General features: G+C 42.1%; 1 protein-coding gene across 4 annotated transcripts in view; it reads right to left on the reverse strand.

The window, feature by feature from the left end:
- Flnb (filamin B) overlaps nt 1-17,362 on the reverse strand; it is a 153,455-nt gene that overhangs the window by 59,142 nt on the left and 76,951 nt on the right. For all 4 annotated transcript variants that reach the window (XM_036199348.1, XM_036199347.1, XM_036199349.1 and 1 more), the window contains exons 5-17: nt 16,848-16,966; nt 16,113-16,190; nt 14,456-14,618; nt 13,684-13,881; nt 10,452-10,589; nt 6,807-6,933; nt 5,056-5,192; nt 3,605-3,798; nt 2,863-2,976; nt 2,013-2,156; nt 1,643-1,766; nt 1,179-1,339; nt 157-247 (exon numbers count right to left, since the gene is read on the reverse strand). In XM_036199348.1, coding sequence (XP_036055241.1) covers nt 157-247; nt 1,179-1,339; nt 1,643-1,766; nt 2,013-2,156; nt 2,863-2,976; nt 3,605-3,798; nt 5,056-5,192; nt 6,807-6,933; nt 10,452-10,589; nt 13,684-13,881; nt 14,456-14,618; nt 16,113-16,190; nt 16,848-16,966 — 1,788 coding nt within the window. The remainder of the gene's footprint in view (nt 1-156; nt 248-1,178; nt 1,340-1,642; nt 1,767-2,012; nt 2,157-2,862; nt 2,977-3,604; nt 3,799-5,055; nt 5,193-6,806; nt 6,934-10,451; nt 10,590-13,683; nt 13,882-14,455; nt 14,619-16,112; nt 16,191-16,847; nt 16,967-17,362) is intronic.

Consider the following 17,362-nt stretch of genomic DNA (forward strand, 5'->3'; position numbering starts at 1 on the left):
AGTCTGACAGGTTCAACAGCACCACTCCACAGCAGCAGCCAGTGACACACTGTTCCTGCCACATCAGAGCCTTTCCTTGGAGATAAGTCCCTCTAAGGTCTAGACAATGCAGTGGCTGCAGAAAGATCAAGGTAGCCTTACCCATCACAATCTTACCTGCTTTACTCAACCCTGGGCCTTCTGCCTTCACTTTGCTGGCGTCGTGGGAAGGGTCAACTTTGACTCTGAAAGGGCTGGCAGGGATTTCCTGAAGCAAAGACATGTCTGAGAAGGTAGGTCCCTAGAAAACCTTCAGAGCTTAACCTTCTGCCCCAACACAATGAACAAAGGTTGCCTTAACGCCCACTTTAGCAAGTGGTGAGAAACTTCTATTATTGTAGGTGAAGTCTGCAAACAGAGGTGCACATCTGGAACCCTGATAGCACAAATACCCTTGTTTCTTTAATACCAGATGTTTGGGGGCTAAGGATAAAAAAATACTACTCAGAATAAAGTAAAAGCCAACAATATACAGGGTTAATGTTGGAAATGTCCTCCAGGGATGGCTATGGGCTGAGGTGTGAGGGCTTTAGGGAAGTAATCAGAAACAGACGACTATAATTCTTCAAAAAGAATTTATAGACTGTCAGAATAAAAGTAGAATAAATAAATTATATCATGTCAACTTAAGATTATTAACTTGAGGCACAGACTGGTCTCCTAAGCTTCCTAATTTTTATATAGTTAATTTTGATCATCAGAATTTCAAAATGCCTTGTTTCAAAGTGCTCCTTACAGGACTACCATTATCACACACCCAATGCTTCAAAAGCTTTTGCTATAAAAGCTGAAGGGCAGAGATCATAGTTATTACTGCAAGGAGGTCAAAGTGAAGCATATCTAGATGTTGCCTAACTTTTCAATCAAAAGGTTAGTGAATGTTTTAATAAGTCAGTTCCTGTTCAGAGTCCTACTTTTAATCACTGAAAGTATGTCTCACCTCAGACAGAGAAAAAGGTGAGAATTTAGCTTAGCTTCCACTCACCCCCTTTTTGGTTTTAAGAAAATAGAGTAATTAAACACAGTTCTCAAATCACCTTTCTCAGTTGCTAAACAAATCAACAAAACTCAAAAAAGGAGATATGTACACAGGTGGCCTGAAAGCACTCTTCTCTGTGCTCTTAGGCCCTAACACATACCTGAGATGCAAAGAGAACCTTGATAGTATATCTCCCAGCAGCAGGAGGCACATATTTGACTGTAAATGTGTCATTGGCATTGTGAATAATGTCAAAATCTACATCTTCCTCATCTTCACTTAACACTCGGGCATCACACTTAATGCCAACACTGACATCACCTAGAACAGACAGGCTTATGAGTACCAGTTTATAAACAGCAGCATGTCCTACATAATCATTTCCAGCTTAGGATAATACCCCAGAAAAGCAACTCAAGAAAGGTAAGGTAGTAAATCAGAGTTTTGGAAAAGGATTCACAGCACTAGCTAAGATATTACCAAGGAACCAACATAGCTCACAGGTAAACAATCGCCTACTAAAATGAGCTACTTCCTAGTTCAAAGCTCACTGCCCGCCAAATGTTATAAGGATGTTCTTCTCAAGGAGTGATAATGACTAGGGTGGATGAAGCCTAATCTCACCTTCCCCAGCCTCTGTACAATCCACTGTGAAGTGAGTAGGCTCATTTGCCTTCAGACCACTTCTTTCCACACCTGGTCCAAACACCTTGACCTTCTGGGGATGGCTACCTTGCCCAATGTTGACCTAGAAAAGACATGAACATAGAAAACAAATCTATATAAAAAATATTCCTTCCCTTAGGTCCAGCATAAGACTAGAAAGGGTTGTTTTGTCAGTCTAGAGTAATTTGCCTTCAGTCCAAGTCTCTTTTCAAAGTCTATACAGGATGTGTTCTTTTCAAACATCTGCCTTGGCCATCTGTATACACAATGCCCAGACTCAATATACAGCCATGTTTATTTCATACAATTAGGATGGTTCTCAACCTACCCTGTAGGGGCTGTGTGGTATGTTCACACCTCCCCAGACCACAGCTATGGTGTGCTTGATAGCTTTAACTGGGGTATAGGAGCAGGCATATGTGCCATCCATCCGACTCTTCATCTGGATGTCAATGGGCTGGCCTTCCCCGTCCTGCAAAAGAGCCAGGCAGAGCTTGAACAAAAGTGGTCCTCATAATGTCTCCACCAAAAAGGGACTACTATGGCCTCTAAGGATGGCCAAAATATCATCAATTTATCTTAGTAAGTCATCCAGCAACTACAACATGCTACATACTCCCAATACACAGGCTATAGGTAACAACAAACAAAATCAATTATCCTCAAATGAGATAGGTCTCACTAGCTTACTCATGATGATCTTTATGGCCAACCTTGGACCTCCCAATTACTAGGAATCAGGTACATGTTGCTGTGCCCAATTCCATTTATTTACTTGTAATTACTAAGAGTAAATGCTGTCTTCTCCCATGTCTAAAGCCAGTGCCACTTAGCATGTAATTTCAATTCCTGAGTTTAAGTCCTTTGGCTAATTTTAACCAAATCAGATAAGCATAATCTGAATTTTGTTCACAAATCTATTAGGAATTAAGTAGACTCAGCCAAACTGAAAGACATTACCGAGAAATCTGAAACAAACAAGCCTTCTTTCTATAGAGCATAAATCACAAATATAAAAAGTGTCCCATGTTATGTTAGTCCCACAAAGTCTTTACATTGTACTGTGGGACACTATTATTACTCCCAGTGTGTGGATAAGAAAGCCAAGGACCAGATGCACCGAGCAACTTGACATTACACTTCCCACCTGACAAGTGCAAGTAGCCCCGGAAACTTACCTGAGCCAGTATCTTTAAGGGAGCTTTCCCAGCATCCTTAGGATCCACAATGAACTCAGCTGGGTTATTGACAATGCAACCAGATTTCTCTAAACCAGGCCCATATGCTTGGACCTGAGGCAAAAACCAAATAATGTTTTTTCCCCATGTGTCAAAGAATGGGATGGAGGAGAGGGTGCACAAAATGCCTGGTGCTTAGTTAAGGATTGCTATAGGAAGTAAAATGCCAAAGTAGGCTGTAACTTAAAAATAAATACCACTAGTAGCTGTTCATGAACAAGAACATACTCTAAAACAAAATCCAAACTAATCCACACTCTCTGCCTTGCTCTGAATGGATAGAAAGAACTTTTGTATTTGGGGCAGACCTTTAGCTGTGGCTGGCTTCACGGTTCCCGCTTTGAGGTAGCACTAAACAACAGCCACAACAGAGCAAAGAACCAAGCATGGGCCCAAGAGTGCCACAGTTAGCTCACTGATGGTACTCATGGATAGGTGGCCAACAGCTGTAAGTGGCAAGAGGAGCCTCTTCCACTTGACAGGCATATCCTTGAATTATCCCAAAAGCTCTGGGAGTATACACTCTCATTCCTAGTTTATAGAGGAAAGTATCAAGAGTCAGAGAGGTCCATTACTTTCCCAACATCCTGCAAGTTCTAAGACGGCCACTTTTGCCCTAAGATCTAACCCATTTCTCTCTGCCATAGGGGAGAAGGGGTAAAAGAAGGGTGAGGGTGTTTACTAGATCTGGGTTGTAGTCTCCGGTAGCAGGGTGGATGAAAGCCATGTATGGGCTGTCTTTGATGTCTTCATCATCACACATGATGTGAACAGCGTATTCACCAGGCTCCTTGGGCCAATATTTGACATCACACGACCCATCATTCTGATCGTCATATTCTATCTTTGCTTGGGAAGGGCCTTCAATTGCAAACCCTGGGGGTGGAACAAAAGGGCTTTCCTGGTCACACATGGTGAGAATTATCTTTTTTATATGCTACTTCCATCTCCTTCTCTCTGCCTCCTAGAAAGCAAGTAATGAGCAGAAAATTGAAATTGTATGTCCCTCTTCAACAAAACCAAGGCCACTGGGTCTTGACTAGAGGTGGAAGGGTTAGACTGGATATTTCAGATTTTCAGATAACATGAGGAAAGGTAGGAAGATGCACCTGGGACAGGGGTACATATCAGAAAAACCCTTTTATTGAATATATAGTAACATATGACAAAAGTCTTTAAACCAATACTCGTTTGTCTAAACCCATTTCTGAGTTTTTATATGAATGAATGAATGAAGTAAGGTTATGCACTCAGCATAGTTTTGATATAATAAGATCTTGGAAGTAACTTGAGAACTCAAGAACAGATTGAAATACAACAAAATCCCATAGAAGCCATGGGAAATGAAGGCATTACATCCATTCATCAGGGGCATAAAGATACAAAGATACATCTCTGTGCAGGGAAAAAAGCCCAAGAAGAGATTAAAAGTTTAACTACTACTTTAGACAAGAAGTATATATCAAAATGATTAATCTTTCTACTGGTGAAAATTAAATGCAATTTCTTATTTTTCCTTCTCTTACATATTGCTATGCCTAAAACAGGGGCCAGTAAACTACAGCTCACTGTCTATTCCTATATAAAGAGTTTTACAAGAATGTAGGCATATTTACTCATATATGTAGTTCTTAATGACTGCTTTAAAGCCACAAAGGTAGAGTCACATAATTGTGACAGAGATCATGTAGCACATAAGGTGAAAATACTGGGTATGTAGCTCTTTTTAGAAAAAGTTTGTTGACTTCTAATCCATAATGATCATGTGTTTTGTCAGACACACACTTAAAATATATTCAGTTATGTTACAAATAATGTACTTTTTCAAATTTCAGCAAAATGTACCAAGTCATTTATTTAAGGGTTAATCACCAATATCTGTCTATGATATTTTTTTTATGTACTGTTTAGCACACCACCACCAACCCCACTTAGGGAACTAGTGAGTAAAGCAATTACTATTATTATAGGCATTGGGCAACTGGAAACAAGAAGGAAAATAAGAATTAGAATTCTACAGTATCTAAAAGGCTTTGGGTAGCCAGGAGGCCAGGAAGCCACATGAAACTCCAACACCAGATACTGTGTTATTCTTAGCCTTACAGAAGAGGCTGGGCAGTGGCCTCCACTTACCCAGAGTCCCAACCTCAGAGCCAATGGACTCCACCACGAAGTCTGCTGACCGGCCAACAATGCCACCATAGAGACCAGGGCCCCATGCACGGACTTTCTGCATGCCTGCTTCAGGGCCGACTTGAACTTCAAAGGGGCTAGAGGGAAGGAAACAGAAGAAGCATTGAAGAAGAGCATAAAAGGGGATGACTTAAAATTTTTTCCACTTGTCTGATCTTTTGCATGGAGGCTAAAACTCTAGGCAAGCTCCTTTCCTCCACACTGGTCACCCCCACAGCCATTGTTATGTCAACAATACAATGTAATTTGGTTGCTTCAGGAGCTGGGAGGCACTGGGTTGTCACTCAAGCAACACACTTGCTCTAGTTTGCTCATTAGCGAGTGAGCATAGGTATGCAGAGTCCTCGAGGGTGTAAAGACTATCCACATTTCTCTATTTCTACCTATGCTAGAAAAAAACTAGTTTGCACAGGCTTTATCTCATTTATATGTGATCAAATATGCTTTAATGTTGGCAAGGGAGGTTTACAATAAGTGTGCTGTGCTCAGACACCAAAAATCCTATAGAAGAGTTCCCCTTATCCTCGGTTTTATATTCTTGTTTCAAATGTGGTCTGCAATATGTATCATTTTGAGATTAATAGTGGCCCAGTGTTTTGCCATGATGCCTACATTATTCTTTTTAATTTTATCTAATCATATGGGCATTATATCATCTAACAACAGAAGAAGGGTAAATACGGTATATTTCCAGTACAATATGTTATTTTTTATTTTTATTTATTTAATTTTGATTTTTTTGGAGACAGGGTTTCTTTGTGTAGCCCTGGTTGTCCTGGAACTTGCTCTGTAGAACAGATTGGCCCTAAACTCACAGAGATCTGCTTGCCTCTGCCTCCTGAGTGCTGGGATTAAAGGTATGTGCCACCATTGCCTGGCAATGGTATATTTTCATTAAAACCATATTCATGTACTTTTCATTTTGTTGTTTCATCATTATTGTTTCAGTCTCATTACATCTACTTCATAAATTGAACTTTTTCATGGGTGTGCATGTCTAAAGGCAAAAATCAAACAAACAAACAAAAACACCAGCACATGATACTGTCTGGGGTTGGTTTCAGTCATATACTTATGGTTTTAGAAGGTAACTTTTGTGGACAAAAGAGGACTACTACAGTGTTCAATTATTTCTCAAGACAAAATGTATTCAAAGTTTAAATTGTCCTCAGGAGAGCAGCAAAGCACACAGGTATAGAAAGGAAACGGCAATAGCTCCAGGCAAAGCTGGGGGGGGGGGTGTCTTTGTCTCTGATGGCATTCATGTAGATGGTTTTAATGTAAACCATAGCATACTGTGCCCCTGTAGCACTCGTGAACAGAGGCATTCATTGAAAAAGAGAGCCTTGGTTTATAGAAGGCTGTATAGACTCACAGTCCATTTGCTCTCTATTACAGCTCTTTCTGGTTTCCCTGCCTCCCACCAGGCACAAGCCACCAGCATTTGATTTAAAGCAGGGCAGCTGAAACCACAGTGACTTTGTGCTGCTTTTGAGAATAAGCCAAGTGTCTGTACTGCTTGGAAAAGGGGAGAGGCGGGGGGCGGGGGGCAGGGGCGGGAGGGGGATTGGAAAGCTTTTAACAAAGAAGATCTCTCTTCTCTCTGGCAGCCTGGGAAGCAGCAGGCTCCTGTGAGCCTGTCACAGGTCGAGCATACCTCTAAACAAGGCACATCTCCAACCTAGACTCACCTCTTTGGAATGTGGTGTCCCCCCCAAGTAACTGCAATGCTGTATTTCCCCGGTGTGCTAGGGTAGTACTCAAATGAGTAGACCCCATCCAGAAAGCCCTTCTGCTTTACAAGCTCCTCCAGGCCCTCTGTGGAAAGAAAGCACACAGCCTTTGCAGTAGAATCATAGGCTTACAAGGAGACTATCCACAAAACATAGGTGGCCTACAGAAATTCAACTCTGAATGTGAGGTTTCCAAAACTAAAAGCAGAGCCATCTCAGCTTCCAAGAGGGAGAAATGGATGACTTCCCAGCTAACTCACTTCAAAAGCTCTCAGCAGAGGCTGAGCTCTTAGACCAGCTGGGTTTTTTGCCACATCTCAGTATTTCCCAAGATGTCTTACAGTCATCACTCCACCCCACAAACACTGGAAGTGGAGGCCATCTTTATTACTACTTGTCTTGGACTAAACATGTGTGTATCTTTTCCTGCTAAAGCAGGCCAACAAAGGAAGTCCTTACAGGTGATCTATGAGAAGATGGGTTTTAGGTTCTATACACAATTTCAGATCTAGCCATCAGGTAGAAATCTGTTTTATGTTGAGGTTTGCCCAGAAAAGCCATTGAGTCAAGAAAGTCTCCAAGGTCAGAAAAGAACCTCTTTGGTTCCTGTTGCAACAACCTGAGTGGGTGTGGGGGGCTGGGAATGGGTGGATGGACAGCCCCACAGCTACTTGGCTCTAGGTCTGGGCAGTCTAGAACACTGGCTGCTCTTGGGGCATATCCTTCCCCCATGCTTTGTGTGGAGACCACATATGAACTTTTTGGACTCAAGACTAATGCTGATACAGAAGACAAGAGGAACCGTGATGCAGGAATTGCCAGACTCTACAAGCCTTAGAACTACAACCATGAAGTGCTGCTTTGCCTGCAACTATGACTTCTGAGAAGACGTGAGACAGAGGAGTGCTGACCCATGTCTGCTGTCTCTGTCACTAAAGGGAAAAGAAAGAACAGAGTACTGAGGAAACACACCCTCTGCCAATGGCTTTTACCTACAAAGAAAACCATCCTAGAGCATTTTATTCTCCTATAAGCACTGATCATACTAATATAGTAACTGACATAATTTCATAGTCTATAAAAATGTAACCTGATAATAGAAAAAATAAATTAATCTAAAAAAAAAAATAAAAGAAAAATTTGAACTATTAAAAAAAAACAAACATGTTTTGCTAAAGCAAAAAGGGGAAACTAGGGGCTCATCATTCCTCTCCATATTCTATTCTTTCCCTTGTGTTACATATTTTAAAATTTTTATCAGTGGATTCTGCTGGGGTAACCACTGCAGATAAGCACCGGAGGGCTCCTGTTGCAAATCACCTTCTGGAGCGCTGGAAGGATCTTTCTACTGACACTTGGAGGGGACCCGATCGGGTGTTGGTGTGGGCCCGGGGTTCTGCTTATGTCTTTCCTCAGGACAATGAAATTCCTCATTGGGTTTCTGAGTGCTCAGTGTGCCCTGTGGCTGCAGCTGAAGCCCAGCATGGCAGAGACGTATTGGGCCTTCATGAAAAACTCTCCCCTTGTGATGCCAATGGGGATTGAGAGCCCAATATAGCCAACTTTGGCAAGCATTAACGTAAGCCCAGGAACTGCAGCCATGTGGTTGGATTCTCCAGAAGGTAATGTATGGTAACTGCTTTTTCAAGTATGTTTGAGAATGTGTCACCCAGACACCTAGGAGATTAAGGATAACACTGAAGATCACTGACCTCCATTTATTAACAGTAGCATACCAACTAAGCATTTTCATTTTCACAAACCTATTCAAGCTGGAGTGGTACCTATTTCTCAGGAGTAGCTCTGTGCAACATTTTTTGGTCTCCTGAAATTCATTTAGCACCCTTAAAGATACCTTAACATTTGTGAGCCTGAATATAGTCATTATGAGACCATTAGTTCAGCTCCTTGTGAGCTGCCTGTTTTTTCTTTATGGTTCTTAGTTGTTCTTTTGCAGAGCTGCCAGCTTAAGTCGTGCTGGGATCAAGAATAATGGGCCTCGGCGGTTCGTGTTCCTGGAGTTGTGTCCATGCCAGTGGATGCCCACATGCTCCAGAAGAGAATTTAACATCACTGCTGCCGTTGTTGCTGTTATAACAGTGGTGACCACCGCTACTACTGTTTCTGAGATTGCTATTTCATAACTGGTTACTACAGCTAGCACAGTGGAGACCCTGTGGTAGCAAAAGTAGCTACCACAGTTAATTAATTTTTCATTCTATTGGGCATTACAAATTTAAATCAATAGTTATATACATTTCAATTGGCTTTGAAAGTTATCAATTTTTACAAACTCAAGTTCCATTTGATCTTGGGATACCATCTTACAAGGACTCCAATTTGCAGTAAGACTTGTTAAGAAAGGGAATGGCTCAGTTGCCTTTAGCCTACTGGCTATGGGTGGGCTAAGATTTCTGTTGGTCTTTTCTGTGTTGAACACACAGATTGCAAGCCCAGCACCACTTAGAGATCTTTGGCAACAGTTAACTCTGCAGCTCTCACACAATTGAGCCTGTATGATAATGAGTATTCAGAGATGGGTAATGCCTGGGGGGTGCTCACCAACCTAAGACAGAATGCCTGTGTGGTGTCTCCATGACGGGTAAGGAGACCTGCTGATGTCCCACACAACCTAAGTCAGAAGTTCATTTTTTAGTAAAAGGGGGACCTGTAGGGTCCTGGCCCCCGTTTTGGGTAACTGTTGCCTTGCTTGCTGACCTTGACCTTGATATCCTCCCTCCACCCTCCTGAATGCTTAAGGGAAGCTCCTTGTCTGTGTATCCAGCATATTGGGCATTAACAGCTTAGAAGCAAAATTGTAAAACATCAGAAGTGAACTTCTGCCCTCCGGGGTTCTCCCATTGTTCTGTAAGCCTATATTTAAGACCTCCTTCAATAAACAGCATTCAGCATTCAAAAAAAAAAAAGGAAAGAAAGAAATTGAAGACAGCAATGTTCTAAAAAAGGAAGTTGTGATGGTGTCATGGGCCTATGAGGATGCTGGACTAAAGTCTATCAAATTGTGCAAACAGGAAAATTGTATACTATGTGAATTATCTATCAATAAAGAGCTTATATAATAAGACCCCCCCCCCCAAAAAAAAATGTAACCTGGACTGGAGAAATCAATGGCTTTGAACATTGTGCTTGGATTCTAGAACATCATAGGCCATGTGACTCTGTGCAAGAACCTTCCACTTTATACCTAGGTCTCTTCAATTAGAAAGAGAGAGAAGGGAGGGAAGGAGGGAGGGGAGAGAGGGGGAGAGAGAGAGAGAGAGAGAGAGAGAGAGAGAGAGAGAGAGAGAAGAGCTGTTGTCCCCAAAACAATATTTCTCCAATTCCCTTACAGCATTGCTTTCTACCACAGAGTCTTAAAATGTAAGGCTATCAAACCACCCACTGGTTGCATCTGCCCATATCCAGGGCAGATGTTACTAATCAATCACTGTTCTCTTCTCCAAAGAGTACAGATAGGACTCAAATCTTTGTTATAGCTCTCTGGGAAATATCAATCAGGACTGGCCACAGATGTAATCAATACATCATGGCTGAAAATTAACTAAGATTTTATCTGAGATGGGGAAAGAAAAGAATACTTACTAGGGCCCTTCACAGTTACACCAAGCTCCCCACTTCCAGCAGCTTTGGTGTCCACCTTAAAGTCTGCAGTCTCCCGGATCCGGACACCTTTGGGCTGCAGGCCTCGGCCACTGGCGCGGCAAGCATTTGGATTGCAGGCTGCAAGCAGAGTTTAAACATCAGTATTTTTAGTATTTGGTAAAAGACAAGAAAGTTAAGGTTACTTGGGACCACCTGCCAAGAAAATGTTTCCTTTGCACAAAGAGCATCAGGCAGTTGCCCAAAACCAGGGGTCCCACTCAGGAAGCATACCAGCTAGCAAAGAAGAACACAACATGACTTTGTCCAGCCTCACCACACAGGGCTGGGCAAAAGTTATTTTGGCAACATCAACAGGAGAGCAGGGCGAACCCACACTGTGCTCCTGGTACTGGCTTTTAGCATTAAGACTGAGTGCTGAATGTTAACCAGACCTCACTGCCACACTCAAGGGCCCAGTAACAGGGAAGACTAAACTTTTTCAATTTTGCTTGGAAAATGCAGTGCTTGAAATATGTCTGGGTTCCAAAGCCTGGGTCAGCCATCTCTAAAGATCTGGATATGGCTGTTGTCTTGCATGTGAACAGTCAGGCAAAAAGCTGAAACTGTGCTCTCAGTCAAAGATGGCTGTGACAAAACTGGGCATCTGTAAGGCAAGCCTCAGCAGAAATGCCATTCCTGACTTGATTTCTGGTCTCCTTTAAAAACCATACCTTTTAGGACTAAACTTAAGGACTATGGTGATGGCTAACATTCTTCACTTGAGAGAGCCATGAAACTACTCTTCCATGTGGAGTCAGGGAGGAGGTTTATAAAGACATATATACTTCCTAGGAATCCTTTGCCCAGCATAGGCAATTTCATCCTTAAGTGGAAATGGGAAGTTGATGGGCACAATGTCCTGCTGTCCATGAACTGACTTTTCCTCTCCAAATCTCACAGTGCACATTTGACAGCCCTTTATACACATTCCTAAAGTGGAAGGAAGGTAGTTAGTTGTCCACTAGATACATCCTTCCTCTTGGTTACATGGCAAACCATTGCTTACCAGAGAGGCGCACAGACATCCTTGTAGTTAGAGATCATGTAAACGACGAGGGAAAACAAAAGTAAAAACAAAAAACTTACTGTGCCAGAAATAAATGAGGCAGTCCATGAATGACAGATTAGGAAACTACAATGAGGAAAGCTGTCTCAAATCATCTCTCTCCTGATGTCAAAGGAATTGTGATTATAAATTTTGAATATAAGATTGAAATAAATATAAATACTCAGTTGAAGGGTTTGAGGGACAGCCTACTGTCACTCCCAGCACCTTGTTCAGGCTGGGATCTGGCTACACAAGCTGTAGTCACTAACACCTGCACAGGAATTCACACAATAGACTCCCCTGAGATGTGCAAGCAGCATGAAGAACTGGTACAAACACCCCACTCAACCAGCCCTTACCAAAGCAAGAGCCTCTGGCCCAGAGCTTGCAAATAGGAAGCCAGCAGCTTCAGGGTCCAGGCTGGCCCAGAGGCAGGATTCAGAAGAAGCAGCCAGGTCTACAGGTGCAGAGGTGGAGGACAGAATAGGGAGAGGCAAGTACTGGTTAGAAAAGGTAGCACAGTTGGAAAACAATACTAACAACAAAAAAGAGCAACCAAGTCAAAGAAACAGAGGGAGAGAGAGACTCTAGGGGGCAACATATGCTGCTGGTTGTAGAGGAACTTAGCAGAATGGTTACAGGCCTGGTCAATGGATACTATGGTTCTCCTGATGCCTTATTGTACTAAGATCTACACTGTCAAAGTCTCAGTCACCCCACCTACAACCTGGAGGTGGGAAACACACCTGAAATACACAGATGTGTGGGTTAACACAGTTGAGCTGAGTGCCCAACAGCCAGAAAAGTGCTTGGACTATAGGGGACCTGCTGTTGTTGTCCAGCTTGACCCTGGATACCAAATCCAGCACACTTAGGTCTCTGCACACAGATTCCATATCCCTTATCCAAAATGATTTTGCTATAAGGTTTCAAAGGTGGTGTGTGTGTATGTGTGCGCATGTGCACAGGTGTTTTAATGTGTCTATGTGAGTGTCTGCCACATATGTTCAGGTACCCATGGAGGCCAGAAGAGTGCATCAGAACCCCTAGAACTGGAGTTATAGATGGTTAAGAGTTGACTGGTGTGGGTGCTGGGAATTGAATGCAAATCCTCTGGAAGAACAGGAAGAGCTCTTCACCACTGAGCCTTATCTCTAGCACCTGTTTTAGACATACTTTTAAAAAATATATGCATGGGCCAGGTGGTGGTGGCACATGCCTTTAATACCTCTACTTGGGAGGCAGAGGTAGCTGAGTGAGGCCAGCCTAGTCTACAGAGTGAGTTCCAGGACAGCCAAGTCTACACAGAGAAACCCCACTTTGAAACAAACAAACAAAAACTGCACAGACTTTGTTAATTGAGCTTCCCTTATATGAAAACCTAGGATCTTAAATGTTCTAGCTAAAATCTAAAAGTATCTGAAAATCATGTCAGTGCACAAAAAAAAAAAAAAAAAAAAATTGGATCTTAAAGCAATCCAGTTTTCTGATTAGGGATACTCAATCTGTGGTACAGACTAGATTTAAAATGCTCCTTAATGGCACAAGTGTTGAAAAGGTGAGACCTAGTGGAAGGAAGTTCGATCATTGGAAAGTTACTCTATAAAGCAGTGGTTCTCAACCTGTAGGTTGCAACCCCTTGGGGGTTTGCATATCAGATATTTACATTCGATTTATTAACAGTAGTAAAATTATAGTTTTAAAGTAGCAATGAAATAATTTTATGGTTGAGGGTCACAACATGAGGAAGGGTTGTAGTATTAGGAAGTTTGAGAACCACTGCTGTAAAAGATTGGTGAGCCCCTTTCTATTTCTTTCTTGTCTTCCTGGCTACCATGCAGTAAGCAGCTCCTTTGCCACATGTGTCCATCATAAATATAGAGCACCACCATAGAAGAGAAACTGGGCCATGTGATCAACATGGCCATAAATCAAATTATTTTATCATCTATTAATGTGATCATTTCAGATGTTTTGACACAGGGAGAAAAGCTGAGGAATACAACTTGTTTAGCACTAATATCTTAAAGTACCACTTCCTGTTGAAGGGATTCTGGCAGAATGAGGATGGAATGAGCCCAGGTTTATCAGGCTCTATGCCAGGTATAGTTGGCCAGTACGTACCTTCCCCAACTTGCACACCAAAGGGACTCTTGGGAATGGCATCTCCAGCAAAGGAGACCTTGACCACATGGGGGCCAGGTTGTATTGGCTTGTAAACACATCTATACATCTGATTTCCTCGGTCTTCCACCAGCAGCTCCACAGTGTTTTTGCCCTGAGGATCCTCCACCTCAACACCAATGTCACCTACACCAGCTCCTGTGAAAGAACCGCCATTCCATGAGCACATCTTTCCCTTTCAAAAGCTTGCTGCCAACCAGTGCAAAGTGCAAGGCTGTACCAACTATCTCTTTCTCATATTTTCTATTTCCTTTTTTTACCTGAAAGAAAGCTTCCAAGTGATGGTGGCACATACCTTTAATCCCAGTACTTAGGAGGCAGAGGCAGATGGATCTTTTTGAGTTCAAGGCCAGTCTGGTCTACAGAGTAAGTTCTGGGGCAGAGAGGGCTATACAGAGAAATTCTGTCTAGAAAAACTAAAAGAAAAGAAAGCTAACAAGTTAATAACCACCTTACTCATTTGTGCTGCCTACTTCCCCTAGTCTTTTACAAAATTTGGTCTAGTGCACGAATGGTAAAATTTAGTGCAGACTAAAATTTGTACAGAAATTGAGGGTAATTAATCAGGATCAAGAGTGAAGATATGTAAAAATATAACTAACTCATGAGAAAAAGTTGCTTGTTCAATCTGAAAGACCAAAGTCTGGGTGCCCCAAGCTCTTCTGAGAATTCTGTTTTAGATCAAGAAGATGCAAAGCTCAAAGCATATTACCAGCTGTGTAGATGTCAAAATAGGTGGGTTTATTAGCAATGTTCCCTGTAGCTTCCAGCCCTGGGCCTTTTGCAGTGACCTTGCTGGCGTCTCCTTGGGCTTTGTCAATGTTCACTTCAAATGGGCTCTTAGAGATGTGCTGTCCTGCAAAGAGGACTATGACCTACAAGTAACAAGAGAGAAATAACAGCTTCTTCTGATCTAGCAAGAGCACCATGCAACCTCATGCTTCCATCCAATTTTCTTTCACCTTTCTCAGGATTGTATACCCAAAGATGGCTGGAAGCAGGAGCCCTAAAATCAGGGATTTTACCTCTTGGACCTGTAAGGCAAATGGTTATGCCCATGATATCAGATAAATTTGGTCTTTTATTTTATTTTTTTCTGGTTGTGTTTGGTTCTATCCTGGGTATCTGGACTGTCTAGCCTCTGGTTCCTGGCCATCTAGGCAGTGTCAGGCATGGATTCCCTCTCGTGGTGTGGGCCTCAAGTTAGACCAGTTATTGGTTGGCTATTCCTACAAGTTCTATACTACTGTTACCTCAGCACATCTCACAGGGCACTCAGCCTTTCTAACAGGAAATGAACAACCACTTATACTTAGATATCTAGGCATGAGGTTCCTTTATCAGTACAGACAGAGGTACTGTACTCTCAGAATAAAGTGCATCATCCCAAGATTTCAAATATAGTCAGGTTTTTCATGGGCTAAGATCATTCTCAGATAAATGTGTTTGAGGCAAAATATAATGACTTCTTTCTAAAACTTTAGCAAAAATGTCTCAACCTGGAGTATTTCAAGGGAATTGGACTGGGTTTCCTATAAACCTATACTTGGCTGGAATAAATTAGATCATAAATGTCCCCTCTTGAGATTTGGTTTTCCTAGATTCATGCTGTTCTGAAGTGAGAAGAGTCCTGGTGAATTCACAAAAGCTCAAGGCAGAAAGTAGAGCCTGTTTTAAAGTCTGAGCATGATATAGGAGCCGGCTTTGTGTGCCGAGGGCTTTCTTCCAGTGAAGACACATTCCTAGGTTACCCAATTGCTGTAGCCCAGGCTCTTTTAGCTCTTGCCCTATGGAACCATTGCAGAATTGGTCTCAAACGTAGCTTGATATGATGCTGAGATGAAGGGTCTGAGAGCTGGATCCCTGGCATTCCTCAGATGCTGAGTATCTTTGTTGCTGCTGATGAGCTGAGCTTTTGTGTCTTCAGGGCTCAAAACCAGTATACTCTCTAGCCAATCTCAAAGGGGGATGAGTAAAGAAGCATTCAGTTTAGTCACTAAAGTATCTATATTCCAGATAGGCAGCTTCAATTTTTAGGCACCCATGCTGGAACTAGGAAGGGAAAATCAGGATATTACAAATAACTTGACTGGGGTATTTAAAAAGAGATATTCTAGCTAATACCAAGTCTGATTCATAGGGATTCTACCTTTGTTCCCAAATGAGCATGAATAATCTAATAACTAGAAGCAAATCTAAGTCATTCTTACAGCTTTTGCCTAGCATGTGAGAGATCCTGCATTCTGTACCCAGTGTTGTAAAAACAGCTGCCAACAAGACCATTCCTCGTCCTAAGATCTCTTTCTTTAACATATAACAATACAAGCCTAAAGACCAGACCATGCTATGGCCATGATGCCTTATCTTACTTTGTGCAGCCCGGTGACCTTGGGCAGATACTCCACAGAGTATGTCTTGTTCTTGTCACTGTCGGGGGTCACATGTGCCTAGAAAATAAGATGATTATAAGTTAGAAAAGGTGCAAGGTATGAGTAAGTTATGTGTTGTGAGGCCATTTTTGTCCCACAAGAGGTATCAGCAATGAGGCAGCAAGAGAAGGGGTATGGGAGGAAAGTACCTAGCATAAAGCTAGGACTCTCTCTAGGGACAGTCGAGAAAACACAATGCAGATTCCCTTGATCACTTATTAGTTCGGTGATTATTACAAGCGTAGGTGATGCTAGACCCAGTCTTATGTACCAAAAGTAAAACAGTGAGTAAGTTGGGCAGAGACCCTGCCCTGGAGGGGAAGCCAGACAATGTATTGGTGTATTTAGAAGTTCAGATTGTGCTGTGATAGGAGTGAGAGCTAGACCTAAGAAAATAGTAATACACTCAGGCCCTGGGCGAAGACTCAAAGATGGTTAGTAGAGAAAAATCAGGACACCTCAATAAACAAGCCCTGTGTCTCATCCAAATAATCGTTTACTTTATTAAACACTGTGTTCTTGTGAATCAATGTATATTGCACTCAAGGCACAGCTCTCGGGCAAGCCTCAAGATCTTTTTGGTAACATTTTGGTTGATAGCTATGAGGACATGAAGATGCAGTCTCTGGTCCTGATATGGTCCAATATGGAGGGACATAATATCCTCCAGCATACCTCTTCTTTGTTTCCTTCTGGGTCCTCAACAAACACCATCACATCTCCTTGCCCAGCACTGATGGTGTCTACAGTGAACTTGGCTGGCTGCTTCACCATGTTTCCAGTGGGTTCGATTCCTGTCATGAGTTTAGACGGTAAATATTGAGTTGGGCCATTCCCTCACACAAACCATCGCCCACTATGTCTTTTTTTTTTTTTTTTTCTTCTCTTTTTTTCTTTTCAGTGAGTTGAGAGATGGGACCCAACCCTATAGATCTTTGTGGGAGATAGGGACAAATTGCCAGGGCAGGAATAATCAAATAGGTTCAAACTCTTAATTTTCTTACCAATATCCAATTCTAAAATACTCAGGAGTTTCAAATAGTGGCACATGCAACATTGAAAACATACATAAGTGGTAGCTAGCAACAGGGCCTGCCTTTGAGAGGCCGTGCAGGAGAAGGAAGGTATATATTTCTTTGAACAACACAGTATATACTTGTAAAAAATTGTATTCAGCTATTATTTGTAAT

Source organism: Onychomys torridus, chromosome 9 (genome assembly GCF_903995425.1).
Source record: "Onychomys torridus chromosome 9, mOncTor1.1, whole genome shotgun sequence".
Lineage (NCBI taxonomy): Eukaryota > Metazoa > Chordata > Mammalia > Rodentia > Cricetidae > Onychomys > Onychomys torridus.